Source organism: Monopterus albus, unplaced genomic scaffold, assembly GCF_001952655.1.
Source record: "Monopterus albus unplaced genomic scaffold, M_albus_1.0 scaffold147.1, whole genome shotgun sequence".
In the NCBI taxonomy this organism is placed as follows: Eukaryota; Metazoa; Chordata; class Actinopteri; order Synbranchiformes; family Synbranchidae; genus Monopterus; species Monopterus albus.
In genome coordinates this window covers 1085267-1101869 of record NW_018128027.1, presented here as the reverse complement: position 1 = coordinate 1101869, position 16603 = coordinate 1085267, and the positions used below count along the sequence as shown (strand labels likewise).

Genomic DNA, 16603 nt, shown 5'->3' with positions numbered 1-16603 from the left:
TTGTGTTGAACAGCGTCCGTAAATGGATGAATGCTCTTTGATGTCTTTCCCGGCTCGAAAACGAGCAACGAGCCCTGATACTAATAAGGGTAAGGCGATCATATACCAGGGCAGACGAGGTGTTATGAAAACAGTGTAACAAACATATTAAAACAAACCACAAACACCACAGCCGCAGATGGCCAGCCACATACACCGGCGCCATCTTGCCACGAAGTTCTAACGTTCTTAAGCACATAAGAAAAAACAGCTGACCAAAACTCACTCATATCACTCACTAAACGCCAGCCCTCTTTCTACTCATAAAAAAACACTGAAAGACTATTTAAAACTGGAATTTAAACACAGTCAGACCACCTTAGACATCTGTACAGTGTACATGCATATTGTAAGGGGAAAAAATGGCTGCAAGATACAGGCTCATGTGTTTGTATCATAATTCTGCACTATTCTATCACTCCCAGGGGCATAGCTCTCTTAAAAAGGAAGAGACTCTACCATACTCCTCCATGTCCACCAGGGAGGCCCTATCCATTTGGGTTGATAACTTATTTAAGAGCTCCAGAGCCCCTTGGCATTTACTGCACCAGAGATAGAAAGAATGAGACAGAGAAGCCAGGAGACGGGGGGCGACAGTGGTACGGTGGGTTGAGCAGCTGTCTCCCAACCGGAAGGTTGAGGGTTAGAATTTCGGTGCCTGCAGTCCACATGTCGAAGTGTCCTTGGGCAAAACACTGAACCCCCTAAGTTGCCCGTGATGGTGGCGTGTATGCACACAGCGGCCCGGGGCCCTCGGCTCTAAATAAAATTTCGTTGTACGCGTTACAATGACAGTAAATAAAAAAGCTTCTAAACACTTCTTCACTGCTCATGCGATCAAAATCTCTAGTTTAATTATGAAAAAACCTGGGCAACACTTCCTTTGGCTTCCAGTGCTTTTAAAATTATACATGTGAATTTTGTTCATTTTCTCCTGAACATTCCTTGCACTGTTATCTGTGCAGCTGTGAAGCTTTATGATGAACCCTGGGGATAGGGAGCCATGTTGGGTGGATACCTGGAACTTTGTCAACAGGCTGGGATGTACTTCTTATGAAAGAGGTCACAGTGATTACACCTGACATTCATCACCACAGTTCATCACTCCCTCCTGCCTGTTGTGTGGACATTTCAACTATGTGTCTGTTTCTCATTACGCTGGAGGGAACACGTTTTTAAAAATTATAACCGAGGGTCTGGATTTAGTCGCTCACACTGCTTTACTGAAGAATCTCCCATCACTGCGCTGGTTGCTTGTTCACTTTATGTAACAAATGAAATGGCCAGTTTCACTTGCCAGTTCCATTTTGTAATTTAACAATATACTAAATGTCCACAAATCCACCGTTGTGTAACATGATTGTTCTACCACCTTTTGTTCAGCCTGTCTTCTTTCCTGCCAAGGCGCATCTGCCTGTGCTTAATACTTAATATCTTTGTTTTCAATTTTCAGTAGTCTGTGCAGATTCTCAGTCATCCAGGTCATAGTAAACTGACCTTAGAAAAAAATCAACTGGACTTATATAGGCTCAATTTCTCTTATTAAGCCTCTTCCGGCTCTTTCAAACCAGGAACTCACAAAGACGAAGTAGACCACTTGGATTATATAAAAAATAACCGTGCTGGTTTATTCAGAGGATCACAAAGAACAATTTGACATGACATTTCACATTAAGAAAATATTATGATTAGCATTACAGTTAATAATAACAATCATCCCTGCCTGTAGCCTTTGTCTTATTTAATTAACCTTGGCCTCAATACAGCCTGCAGAGCTCATGACACTGACTAAACAGTTAACAGCCTGAACTAGACATCCTGGCTACACTAAACATTTCTAGACAACAAATCTCTAAATATCTATGTGACTAAGAAATTACCTAACACTTAGATATCTAGATCGAAGACGTTTCACCTCTCATCCAAGAGGCTTCATCAGTTCTGACTGACTGGTGTTGAGCTGGAGATATTTATCCCCCTTGGCGGTGTTTCAGTCCTCTGAAGACCAACAACGTCCTTTATACGACTGAGTCGTTGTAGCCCAGTATCGGTGAGAGTCGTTACCCGTCTTTGAAACCTCCCCTGTGGACCGACGCCTATTGTCCTGGTGGGCATGTTTGGGCAGAGATCTCAAAACAGGATTGTAGATGGGTGACAAGTTTTGTCTTAATCCACCACCCCTATTTAGTGAGGGGTGTTCTATTTTTACAAAAATAGCTTCCTTAACTCCTCTCTCAAACCAGCAATGTTCTCTGGAAAGGATCTGGACTTCACTGTCCTCAAAAGAATGTCCTTTGTCCTTCAGGTGGAGGTGGACTGCTGACTCTGGTCCACTGGAGTTGGCCCTCCTGTGTTGGGCCATGCGTTTGTGAAGTGACTGCTTAGTTTCACCAATGTACAAGTTGTTACACACAGTAAATATCTTTGATGCAATGCCATTCGGGCAGAACTGATGAAGCCTCTTGGATGAGAGATGAAACGTTTTCGATCTAGAAATCTAGTCCAGTTGATTTTTTCTAAGTTTTTCCATCTTACTATGACCTGGATGACTGAGAATCTGCACGGACATGTCAGTTAGAACAGACCCTAATGACATGCTGTTGTTACCTCATTTACAAGTCCACCTCTGGCTGCTAAATGTGTAACCTACTTGTCTAAACTGTCCACAAACTAAGCAAAGGGATTAAAAGAATAGCAAAATATCCTTGGCAGCTGAACAACCTAACTGGATGTCTTCCACTTACCACTTATAATCTTCCAAAAACTGAATGATGGCTAAACAAAGAAAAAAAAATAAACAACAATACGACTTTTAACCAGTGCATGCCAGAATTCACAAAAAATGCACTTGAGATGTTAATGTAAGAACAAAAGTTTACATTTCACCTCTCAGATTTACTGCACTAGCTCAATAACTCAGATTAGTTAATCTCAGGGAACCTTGGTAAAAAAGTGGGCTTTAAAAATGCTGATAGTTTCCCTCTGTTCCGTACCAGCCCAGTCTTCGTCTGTGGTCAAAGAGCTGAAAGATGTGGAAGTCGTGGCCCCCGATGAAGCCTGCTTTGAATGTGAGATATCAGTCCCTGTCGTCAAAGACCCTGTATGGACTCTGAATGGGGTGCCCTTACAGCCGAGTTCTCGGGTATGTGTGCAGAAGCGGTTGACGTTTCTGTGTAGTATGGGGCTAGCCCAACCGAGGTGATATAATGTATAGGCCTGGTGGGCTCAGGGTCTTTCATCTTACATCTGCCTGCGTGCAGTGTGGAGGTGCAAGATACCTGAGCGTGTAATGTTAATTTTACCTGTGATCCTTTGACTAAATCAGCACTGTTTTGTAGTTACTTGGACTGCCTCGTCTCTCAGAGTCAGTATGGTAAAAAGTACGGGGTACAACAAAATCTAAGTCCAGTTGATTTTTTCTAAGGTTTTACTTCAATTTTCAGTAGTCTCAATTTCTGATAAGGAAGCAGACATTCAAAAAAGGCGTCGTCTCTAGTGAGTGAGCGGCACAAAGACCATGATGAGAAAGATACAGACACACAGGTCTCTGTATCTCTGTCTTTCAGTAGCTGCCTCTCTGTACACTTCGCTTCATCTCCAGAGACAAAGCATGTGGTTGTGAACAGCAGCAAAACTCTAACATTATGTCACAGTTTTCTCTCTGTTGTCTAACTATTCCTGGAGTTGACAGTTTGTGTTCATTATAGTAACTGTTGTAAAATGTGGTAAAAACAGAAAATATTAATCAACTATACAAACTTGTATACAGAGAAGGGTCATTTTCACTCACCCACGCAGTTGTCGCACAGGCTGCAGTGGGAGGCACGTGGTGGTCTGAAGATCTTGCAGGTGAAGCAGTATTTCAGTTTGACCGTCTGACCGTTGATGACCACCTCCTTGGTCCTGGGCGGAGGCCTGTAGCCTGTACTGCCATTAGCCACGTCTTTGAAAAAAATCAGAGAGAGAAAGACATAAGATACATCAGAATCTAAGTTAAAGCCTCGCTGCCAGGTTTTCCCCGAGTTTTATTTAGATGCTAACGGACTCCCACATATTGTACTATAGTGTGTGAGTGGCACTGATGACATGAGCGCTAGGAAGAATACTATGTATATTTGAAAAACATTGTGCCCATCACAGTAAAGTGCAATAAAAGCTAGGCTAAAATCTCTTTACTTTGCAGCCTATTCATCTTCTTTTTATTCTTTATTAAGTGCAGCACCACTCACTTTTTAACAACCTATACTGTCTAGATGATGCAGCCCAAACAACAACAAGCAGCACATTGTATGAAGGCTAAAGGTTGTTAATGGCTAGCAAATGTAATGCAGTCATGCTAGAATAAATGTCATGCTGCCACACCTAAAAGAAAAAAAGTGATTCTTGAATCATTATTTCTTTTACACAGGGACATTGAATTTGTACAATCTGGCACTTTGGACACTTCAAAAAGTGCAGATAACACATTTCTTTATGTGTAACATGAGCCAGTAGTATCCACTAGATCTTAGTCTCTTGTTTAATTTGCCTTGAGGGCAACAAATCTCATCAAGGGTTTAGTAAAATGAAAGCTTTACTGATACTCCATTATTTTTACTCATAGAAGTACACGTCATGCTATAGTTTCTTAAAAGACCCAAATAACTCATTATTTTTAAGTTGAGCTTTTGGTGCAGAAGCTATACAGATGCTGCTGCTGTATGCCAGCCAGAACCAACCTGTCTTTATTATATTAACATCCGTCTGGAATTCAGCATGCACTTAACATCACAGTCCTCAGACTGAAATACAAAAAAGGAAATGGTGGCAATGGCTTTTGGTGGAGTAAGCCAGCAGGCTAAACGGTAAGGATGAGAGCAATGATTTTCAAGCCATAAAAGGCAGAGCCTGTATCCTTTTATTGCTCTGCTCGCTCTGCTCTGAGTACACTCAGCACTCTCGTGTGCCATGAGAGTAGGAGCTCATAGTACTGCTAACAGTCGTGTGTGTGTTGGTTTGGGGGGGGGGCTTATGTGGGTGTTTGACATTTCTAAAGGAGAGAGGAGGAAATGCAGCTACTGAGTTCTGTTCTATTGAATTTGTCTCTATTGTGATCAATGCATACAGATCCCTTTCTCCACACTCCCTGCTGCTCTGCCCTCTCTAGACATTGACAAGGAGACAACGAATAAGAAGAGCCTGTGAACAATTCAGCTACCCCACTCTTAAGCCATCAAAAGGAGCTCCACTGTTTAGGTAACCACAGTGCAGTAAAATATACTGTAATACTGGTTCCTGTCAGGTCACCAAAAGACTTATGACAACCAGCTTTAGGCTTCTTCTGAAACTTTGTATGTTTCACTTATCAATGAACAAACCTTTTGCTTGATGAAACTATGAGACTTCCAAGTCGGAATAAAAGGGCTGCAGAAAACTGTGAAGTGGAAGCAATAACAGCATCACAATATAGTTTAATCCAATAAACTCAACAATGCAGTATACACTATTTAACTCCCTTTGCAAAGACTTTAATGTTAAATTTTGGACTACCACCAGGTGGACAAAAATAATATCAATACAACATACATACATAGTATAATTAACATATGGATGTAATATTGTTTTGTCCACCTGGGAACAAACATACCAACACAATACACAACAAACTCAGGTGCTAAAGACAACTGGAAGGGTTGAATCAGCACATTTTCATCTCTACAAAAACAATCTTGGCAATCTTATCAAATCCATGAAACATGCAGTTATACTTGGTGTGTTACTAATCGATGTTGGATCAAAGTTGAAGACTGGACAAAGATCATGGGGTCCTCTTCTCATATATCAAGATTATATACTTTTTCACATACTAATATTTTATTGATGAATAAAGAAAATGCTCTTATATAATCTGTGCCAAAAAAAATTTCAATAGCATGAGAGTTGCTGGTTTGTCGGCATCATGTTCTGTGTACAGACAAAACAAAACATTCTACTTACAACCCAGTGTTAAATACCTGACGCTAGATACCAGAAACAACTGTCATCACCCCCTAGCTACACTTCAGCAGCCCATCAACATTCACTATGCTTGTTCACAGATGCCTGCAGTGGTGGGTGAGTGGATGTATTGAAGTAGCTTTTCTGCTGAACAAAGCCAATTTTACACAGCCATTCTTGCAGCCAGAGCTCAGCCTTCCATCACTGTCTAGTGGAAGATTCCTAGGGGAGACGGGCTGGGCCTAAGAGCTTGACGGTAGAAAATAACGCCAGGTGCACCAGGAAGTGATGCAAGAGAATGCACATACATGTGCTCACGGCTTTTTAGTTAAACTAGAAAAATGCATTTCCTAAATGCGTGTGGCTGCTGATAAGCTGAAAGATCGTCCTGAAAATGCCTGAAATCAATTGCTGAAACAGCTGAAGGATGACAAGAAATGGCTGAAGTTCTTTGTTGAAATAGTTGAGAAGAAATGGCTGAAATTCTTTGATGAATAATCTGAAGGATGAGATGCAATAAATACAAGTAGGAATGCCCTTGAAGAGCTAAACAGTTTGATACCTGAATGGCTTTTCTAGCTTAAAGTATGCTGAACCTAATAAGATGTGAAAATATTCCAATTGGTCCCTGCAAAGTAGGTAAAACAAGTAGGTGTGTGTGTGTGTGTGTGAGAGAGAGAGAGAGAGAGAGAGAGAGAGAGAGAGAGAGAGTAGGTGTGTGTGTGAGAGGGAGGGGGAGAGAGAGAGAGAGAGAGAGGAGTTATGAAGCGCCATGTCTCAATTGCGCTGCATTTTATGAACCACCAGATGACACTCCAGGACTGTGTCATTGACTCAGCACTTTGAACTCCCATTGACTTGTATTGTAAACAAAAAGCTGAATAAATTAAGAAGTATAAACATTATAAAAAAGTTGAATGCAAGCAGAAATGTCCTTGAAGAGCTGAACAGGTAGATAAGCGAATGGCCTGTATAGCTGAAAGTATGCTGGACTTATAAAGTGCCAAAAAACGAACAGAAGATCCCAGAATAATCAGGAGAACATAGTGCGGATGCTGGAAAGCATCCGCACAATAAAGGTTCATTGTCAGCCAAGCTGTGCTAGGCATTGCCTGGTGAGGCATAAAGGGAAACTACATTGGCATCCTGCTGTGTATGTGAGGTTGAGAAAACTGGTGTTGTTACCTTTACAGATGGACATATGTACTAGAACACAATGAATACAGCGATGATCGCTAACATACAGAAGGACTGACCTCAAACTGCTCCCATGCAGCATACATTCTCTGTTATATCCATCCATCCATCCATCCATCCATTTTCCTTCGCTTATCCGGAACCGGGTCGCGGGGGCAGCAGTCTAAGCAAAGATGCCCAGACTTCCCTTTCTCCAGACACTTCCTCCAGCACCTCCGGGGGAACGCCAAGGCGTTCCCAGGCCAGCCGAGAGACATAGTCCCTCCAGCGTGTCCTGGGTCTTCCCCAGGGCCTCCTCCCGGTGGGACATGCCCGGAACACCTCCCCTAGGAAGGTGCCCAGGAGGCATCCGAAACAGATGCCCGAGCCACCTGAGCTGGCTCCTCTTGATGTGGAGGAGCAGCGGTTCTACTCTGAGCTCCTCCCGGGTGACAGAGCTCCTCACCCTGTCTCTGAGGGTGCGCCTGGCCACCCTGCGGAAGAAGCTCTTTTCAGCCGCCTGTATCCAGGATCTTGCCCTTTCGGTCATGACCCAAAGCTCATGACCATAGGTGAGAGTCGGAACGTAGATCAACAAGTAAATCAAGAGCTTCGCCTTACAGCTCAGCTCCTTCTTCACCACGGCGGACCGGTACATCGACCGCATGACTGCAGAAGCTGCGCCGATGCTCTTGTCAATCTCCTGTTCCATCCTTCCCTCACTTGTGAACAAAACCCTGAGATACTTGAACTCCTCCACTTGAGGCAGGAACTCTCCACCAACCTGAACAAGCCACCCTTTTCCGACTGAGAACCATGGCCTCGGACTTGGAGGTGCTGATTCTGATCCCAGCCACTTCACACTTGGCTGCAAACCGCCCCAGTGCACGCTGGAGGTCCTGGCTTGATGGAGCCAACATGACAACGTCATCTGCAAAAAGCAGAGACGAGATCCTGTGGTCCCCACACTGGACTCCCTCCGGCCCCTGGCTGCAGCTAGAAATTCTGTCCATAAAAATAATGAACAGAACCGGTGACAAAGGGCAGCCCTGCAGGAGTCCAACATGCACCGGGAAAAAGTCTGACTTACTGCCGGCAATGTGAACCAAGCTCCTGCTCTGGTTGTACAGGGACCGGACGGCCCTTAGCAAAGGGCCCCGGACCCTGTACTCCCGGAGCACCCCCCACAGGGCACCACGAGGAACATGGTCGAATGCCTTCTCTGTTATATTCTTATATATTTTTTATTATATTGCTGCATTTGCTGCTTAAAGTGCCTTAGATTTTGTGTTACTTATTTATCTACTTTATATTTCATTTGTATTTTGTGGCATTCAAGTGGACGGCAAAGTAAGAATTTCATTGTACAGGGAAACATGTTTCCTAACTGTGCATATGAGAAATAAACACTTTGAACTTGAACTTTGAACTTGAACCTGACTGACAAGATGTAGAATACAGCAAATTCTGTTTGGTCTGTTGATAACATACTATAAATGAGTGAGTGAATAAAAATCATTATATCCTAAAGCCCTTTTAGACTTTTCTCAATTAAGAATATTAAAAATAAACACCAACTTTCTAAACATTAGAAGCTGGTTCAGTCGCCCGATGGTGTTTAAATGTGAGTTAAACAACAAAAAAGTGAACGAGGTGACAGTGCAGTGTTGGATACTTTGCAGGTAGGTGCAGACTATTAATGAGTGAAAATGAGTGAAACCTCATTTGGCAGTTTCTAATTAAAGTACAAAAGGCAATGTAAAATGTGCTGGAAAAAGTCATGACTTCCAAGGATTTCTTTTTTTTGCTATTCAAAGTCATGTGAAAGTCAAAAACTGGAAATCACACAACATTATAAAAGATTACATATAATTTGTTAGCATTGTTTTAAAAGCAAGAAACAGACAAATCTATTATTATTCATCTTCATTATATTCACTTTTTATTAAAGTCACATTTTTATTATATTTAGTTGTTAGATTTAGTTTTTCTCATTAAAGGTAAATTATCACACTGAGATTGAACAGCTAAGTTGAAAGTCCAGAATAACAGAACAGTCAACTTGACAAAACTGGTAAAAGGACTGTATTTATATAGCACACTTTTCCACAGTGTGTTGCACTGGCCAAAGCACTTTACAGAAAATGATACACCATTCACACACCGATGACCAGGCAGCCACACAACAGCACTAGTTCAGTGTCTTGTCTTGCTCAGGGGAGACCGAGAGTTGAACCACCAACTTGCAGGTCAGGAGACAACTGCCCTACCTCGTGAACCACAGCCACCCCACGTTACAAAACGTTACTGTTCTCCCACTTAAACATGGTTCCAAAGCTTTTAGTTTTTAACAGGCTACAATGTGGATTTTAGTGCAACTGAAGCAATGGATCAGGAGGGGACTCCAAAATAATAGTAATACTTATATTTAAGCAATGAAATAGGAACACTTTTATACCACTCCAATTTATACTGATGTCACTTCAATTTCTCACAATGACTAGGGGAGGATTAGCCGATTACTTAAACACAAGTTAACACAGGTTTAACAAGTAAATAAACAGCTTTTTGTGGTGAGCATTTAGTTTAGTCAGCAACATCTATCTACTACTGGTGTTGTGTGCATTGGCCTGCTGTGGCTGGCCATCCAGCATGAGGTAAAATGGTTAAAAAAGTGTGGGAGCAGTTAATACAAGCGCAGGAGGATTCTGTTCACAATGGTTTTCTTTAGATGTACAGTAAATCAACGTCTAAAAATGACTGCGCTGTGCTGTGATTTGAGCAGGTTGAACTCTGGTTACTGACTTCATCAAGTAAAATAACATCAGCTGAGGATGTTACTCTAGCATTGAGCCACAGCAGCATATCAATTTGACTATGGAAATTCACTGCAGAGGAATTTCCTGTCTGACCTTGGTTGGAAGCAAGCTAAAAAAAAGTAACACCCGCCACACACTTCAAATGGCAATGAATCAGTTTCAAGTTAAGCTTTAAAAAAAAAAACTAAGGAAAAGATGAATAATCTGGTTTTTCTCATGCAATAGAGACTCAGTCCTGAACTGATATTACCAAATATTTAGCAAATACTGTACATGATCTGGTGCTTAATCAGGAGGATTTTTGGAATTTGGTTTAATTGTGATTTGATGCTGAGAAGAATTTTTGATGTGGCCACATTGCAAAACAGCAGTGGAGTGTTTTCATTTGTCTTAGTCTGATGTGCTGTTCCATTGTTACCGCTGTGCAGCCTAAAAAATCCCCCCCCCCCTTCTTTTTTTTTAACTAGTTGATTTGATTTGATTTGATGAGATGATTCTTTAAGTCAAATGTATAGGTTGGCCTATAAAATCCAAACCAACATACATGTATATGGAACAATCTGTCTGCACTAGAGGCTGGATATAATGAGCTGCCATCACTTACTTTGTCAGTGATGATCAGCAGACAACTGTCTGGAGGTGATGGATACACAGAACTGAAAAGCAAATCTAATTAACAAATGATGCAAAATCACATAATAAAATATGACATTCTTAATTTACTGATCATTTACAGATCTACTCCTGCTTATTATTTTGTGCTCCTTTGTTTAAAAGAATTATGCAAATGTGCATCTGTAAAATGAAAACACTCAACATCTCTGTACTCTATTCCAGGCAGTCTTGGGCTAAATGTGCTCTCCTTCAGACACTGGACTTTGGTAATCTGAGCTGAACTGAGAAAGTCCTTGGCCAAGACCATGAAAACTGTCTGGACACTAGAAATCTGTCTGAATGAAGGATGACAACAAAAACTGGAAGAGGCTAGAATATGGCAGAAAATACAGGCAAGCATAACTGCTTTACCTTGGACTTGTGGCTGGCTAACAGCAGAAAATGATTCATTATATTAACGCCTCTACTATTATGTAAGCCAATCCCTGTGCCAGAGCATACATCATCAGCTTTCTTGTCCATCAGCTGTTTTCAACACTAGTGCATTATGATAAAAGAATGTCCGTCTGAGAGAGTAATGGAGGAAGCACAATGAATCGAACAAGAGTGTGATTGATCAGCATGTTGGATCAATCCGGGGCTGCCTAATTACTGCACAACAAGTTTGTTTTTCATTTGTCTTTTCCCGTGTGTGCTCCAATAAAACAGCTGTACTGTGACAGCACTATCCCTGTACCTCCCTCTGTTCCTATTGCCTACAGTTCCATCATACACTGACTAGCATTTCTTTATCACTGTCTTTTTCATCTCCATGTCACTGTAAGCCCAGGGAATGACAAAGAATAAAAGACGAATGAGAAGAAAGAAAACACACACACACACACACACACACACACACACACACACTATTTTGAGTCTGGTACTTTGGAGAGTGTAAAATGACACTTTACAGCACAAATGATCACAATAGCAAACAGTAGACTGGGTGTAGATAAACCCGTGACTGTTACATAACACTGTCTTGGTGTTGAGGAGGTGGGGGATTGCAAGCGGATGCTAAATGAAGAACACATCAGTATGGAAATCAAAGAGTTTTATATACGAGTGAAAACACACTTAACACCTTATACCATTTAACTGACCACATGGTATTAAATACAGCTGCAAGATTAGAATTGTGCACATGTTGATAGTTCTGCTTATTTTAACTTTATGGTCATTGACTCTCCTTTTCACTCGCTCTGACAGCTGCTTTTAAGCAGTTTCGTTCCGTCTCTGTGCCATGTTGAACTCCTCTTCCTCTCACCATCTTGCTGACATACCCTCTTTGTCAGTCATAATAAGAAAGGACACAGAGCTCCATGTACAAACAATCCACAAATGCCGAAGCCGGTTTCCACTAGGTGCACACCTATTAATTATTCCGCAGCTTAAACCAATGAAGTCAGACATGAATGTGACCTCAGGTGGTTGACTACACATGCATCAGCTGCAGTTTAAGTACCAGCAAGAATTATGACTGGACTGTCATTCAAAATGAGATATTAGTTGGTTTTTTTGCAGCATAATGTCAAACAGACATCCAGTATACTGTCATGGCAAGGGCAGAAAGATCTTTAACATGAGTTAAACAGATAATGCTTATGATACACCTGGTCAATGAGAGCATCTCTGGACCACATCGGTGTATTCTGTCTGCCTGTCAGAATCAGTACTGGCCCATGTTTGTAGCTCTCTGCCCGGGCAGAGAGAGGGGCAGAGGGTCCCTGGAGATTTGTGTGGATCTCCATGTGGGTGAGATGCAGTACAGCATGGCCGTGTTTGTAGCCTGTGAACTCTGCTCTGTGTGATGATTTCAATTTGGTCCAGCTTTGTGATGTTTAATGGCATTTAACAGTGCAGTGATCAGCATTTAAGGAACACAAATACCAAGACGGAAATAAGTAGCCACCTCTAACATCCTGTGTTGTTCAAGACAGCTATTCATTAAAAGAGCCTGAAACAGCATTTCCACCAAAAACTCCTCTGGTACTTTTTATTCCCAGGAACAAAAACCCAAGAACTGTCCCTGGGGTCAAAGACCCCTCAACGCATCATAACAAGTCAGTCCGCTGACAAAAAAGCATGGGTAAAGTATGACTAAACTCATGCATCCAACTACAAAGGGATATAAAGGTAGTAAACTGGTCATAAAAATAAGTGGGATGGTCATACCATCTGTATAAGGTTAGAAAAAATGGGAACATGAAATGAGAAACTTCCAAAAAAAAAAAAAAAAAAAGCATGATGTTTGGCAGCGGGGGTGTTAAATGCTTGCTATGGTTAACACATACTGTACCAGCGGTGGAGGACAGACTCCAGGCAAAGCTGAAGCGACCACTTTTCTGCAAGTTTATACACAACAGCTTTAACAGGTGTATCTTTGCTGAAGATTTATTGCATGTACAGTACAGTAAGAGCACAGGGATTATTAACTCCAAGTAATGTTTCACTTGAGCCAATGTCATGTTTTCTCCATGGCCTCTGCTTGCTGCACTTTGTGTGTGGAGAAGCTGAGCTCTGCCCTCAGGTCTAACACTAGGAGAAGCCTCTTCACAATCCACTAATCTCACTCCCTGGCCTCTTTGTGTAGGCCTACTGATAAAATATTCCTTACACACTGAGAACACAAGGAACTTGGAGTCAATTACATCAGTGTGCCCAAATAATTTGTTCACATTGGCACATTCAAACTTTTACTCACTTTATATGTAAGTTAATGCTCACACTGTAGAGCCCTGTATCTAACCACCACTACAGGCCTCACCCCAATAGATCATGGACCTTCACAAAAAGCACCACCTCCCTGGCAAATTAGTTTTTACATCCGAGTTAATTTTCTGGGAAGGACAAAAACAAACATGAAAACAAAAAACATTTCAACCACTGATAAACACAAGTTTCAAGTTAAAGAAGAGAGTATTATGTGGGTTTATTGCTATAGGAAATATAATTGTTTTGCCCCTAAAAATTAATGGAATAAAATTTGATCACAAAAATAAAGGCAAGACTATTGTGATTAGACAATCCCTGGTTACAACCTAACCTGATCTGTAATGTTAAGTGCCTAACCCTGGTGCCTTCACAATGCCTTTGTTTTTTGTTAGGCTGCCGGCACCTGAACCTGTCTTAATTCTGACACCTGAATTAGAATTTTTTTTTTTAGTCTTTTGACTTTAGTTAGTTTTAGTCAATAAAAACTAAAAGCATTTTAATATGTACTATAGGCTATAGCTATCTTCTTCATCCTGGTTGTGTAAAATTAACAATACCATAGTTACACACGTTGTTCCCATCTATTGTGAGGCTTGTGTGACCGTCTGCTCTGCAAGTTGGACTCACTCACATTTGTACTAAAACCCTCTTCAGTGGGTTCAGTTTGAGACGTGATGCTACATCCTCAGATAACAGGGACATATCTGCAGAGACCATTCAGAGATTTATGGTCGACTGCCCACATTAATCCTGGAACTGACTGATACTGTAGCAACAGAAAAGACATCTGACTGAAAGAAACGTTAATGTTATATCTATAGCCACAGCGTTTCATGTTAAATTATCCTTCCATTTCATATGACGTGCTGCTGATTTTCCTAGTGTGTCCCTGCGGTATTTGTGCATAATTCTCTGGATTGTAGATGAATATGATTCATAAGTCTTTTTCTTCGGGGAAGCGCTAATTCCAGAGACAGAACATTACTGAATGTAAGACGGTAGTGAAACACATCAGGCGGCTAATTCAACTCCTGGCCAAAAGATTTTGGCTGGTGGAGGAAACTGTTTTACTGATCAGCACCTACAGTCTGTGATTCCACACATGTGGAAGGTTGTAAAGTTGCTTGATGTCCATTTGTTTATCTTACACATTATCATTTAACATTTCATCATCATTCTCATTATCCAACTTTACTTTTTATTTAGTTCATTTTCATCCTGAAAAATAGGTTGCCAACAAATATATTTTGTCAGTTTTCAAAATTAACACTGGTCTGAACAAGCCTACAGAGCTGACTGGCACTGGGAGGAAAAGAGAAAATAAACATGAAATGAAAACCAAAACAAAGACCAAAAAAAGCATAATTAAGTATAAGAAATGCAAAAAAAAAGAATAAGAGGGTGGGTGGAACTCCGAGTCCCTATGCAAAAATTCATCATTAATCAAACATTTAAAGTGCGAGGTCTCAGGCAGAACACACTGTGAGGTGACTCATGCTTCTACAGTGCTGCTGTTTTCATCCCACAGATACTTAAACATGGAAATTTTTTTACTTAGCATATATATGATCTTCAGATATACAAACCCACTTGGGAAACATACATGGTTGCAAAAAATAAATTAATTAATACAAATAATAAAAATAAAAATAATCACACAGCCTCTACTGATGTACCCATCTTTCCTCCAGCAGCTGTACACCGTCAAACATCTACTTCCTCTACTGGCCATGAGTCTGGCTGGCAAATTTTGGAAAACACTGAGAGGCTGCCCTGACATTCACCAACTAGCTTGGACCATATTAGGTGGCAGGAAACAGGCGGCTTTGACTATCTCTCCCTCTGATTAATGATTCACAGAGTCTTTTGGAGACATCAAATGTGGCATACTGAAGACAGATCACTTCTTGTCTTCTTATCAAGCAGGGATAAACATCAAGCTGTGCTGATGTTTCTTTTTTGACCCCATGTTCTTTTATACACTGTATTTCTGCAGCATTAGGAGTACACTGTAAGCTGACAGTACTGAGAATAAAGGTTGACATATATAGTGTTATGTCTCATACTGTATGTTTCTCTCTTTTTTTTTTACCTATGAAAAGTATGTCACATTTCATTTAGTTTGAAGTGGGCTATACGTCAGGCCACCCACTCCAACCAGGTTTTCACAGACTAAAGACTAAGGCGTTTGGCAGACAACAGATATCTTTGCTCACATTGATGACAGCAGAGGCCTAGCTATCGGCTTTCCCTCCTGAAGCACAGGGAGCATTAGAGACCCTGATGTCTCATGTTGTACAGACATTAGGTCCTCTGGTGTTTAGTCAACAGATCAATGGGAGTGGTGTTGAACTTGAGCCTTGTAGCACTTTTAAGTGGAAAATATCATCATCTATTTATGAGGCTGCTGGCCAACTAAAAAGCTCCTTTGGTTGCTGGTGGCTGGACTGTTATGGGATTTTTGTTTTAATTAATTCTGTCCAACTCAATTTATTTGTATAGCACCAAATCACAACAACAAAAAAATCAAAATTTCTTATGACATAATATAACTGAGTGTATTAAATGGGTAGTTAATCATTTGCAACACTCAAATGTTATACATTCTAAGTGTTAAGGACAATTCTGTTTGAGATAAATGTACAAAGTACAAATACCAACAAGGTCTGAAGTGGTAAAGAGCCATTACAATATGGCAGAAATGACACGTGAAAGCTACCCGTGTCCACTAAGCCCATCAAGTGTGTTCTTAAAATCAGCATCTGCACAGTTGTATGTGGACAAACTGGTTTAAAAAAAAAAAAAGAAAAAAAAAAAGAAATTTTTAATAAAAATGGACGAGAACCTTCTCGGTCGGAAGAGAGAAATAAAATGCACAATATGAGTGTTAGGTATTTTTAGTCAGATAGAAATTGGATAGATACTTTATGTATTAGAAATGTTTAGTGGAGATAGGATGTCTAGTTAGACTGTTAAATGCTTAGTCATGCTTATGAGTTTCTACAGGGTACATCTGGTCAAGGATAACTAGAGAGAAGAGTTGATGACTGTCAGCAGACAGGGTGTTTAATATTATTATTATGACGTGTATAACTGTAGCCTTAGCCATAATATGTTCTTATGTTTAAGACACGACATGTTACTAGAGGTCGTGTGAGAATGTTTTTAGCTACACACCACTTAACCAACAGACACACACACATTTGATTTGCTTCATGTTTTGT

The 16603-nt window shown here is 40.8% G+C and overlaps 1 protein-coding gene across 3 annotated transcripts in view; it reads right to left on the bottom strand.

Annotated features, from left to right (window-relative positions):
- The window catches only part of LOC109968319 (probable palmitoyltransferase ZDHHC14), a 73637-nt gene that overhangs the window by 34291 nt on the left and 22743 nt on the right, over positions 1-16603 (bottom strand). For all 3 annotated transcript variants that reach the window (XR_002276081.1, XM_020614497.1, XM_020614496.1), the window contains exon 4: positions 3830-3982. Coding sequence is in view for 2 of the 3 variants with exons in the window: in XM_020614497.1 (XP_020470153.1) it covers positions 3830-3982 (153 nt within the window). In the remaining variant the exon portion in view is untranslated. The remainder of the gene's footprint in view (positions 1-3829; positions 3983-16603) is intronic.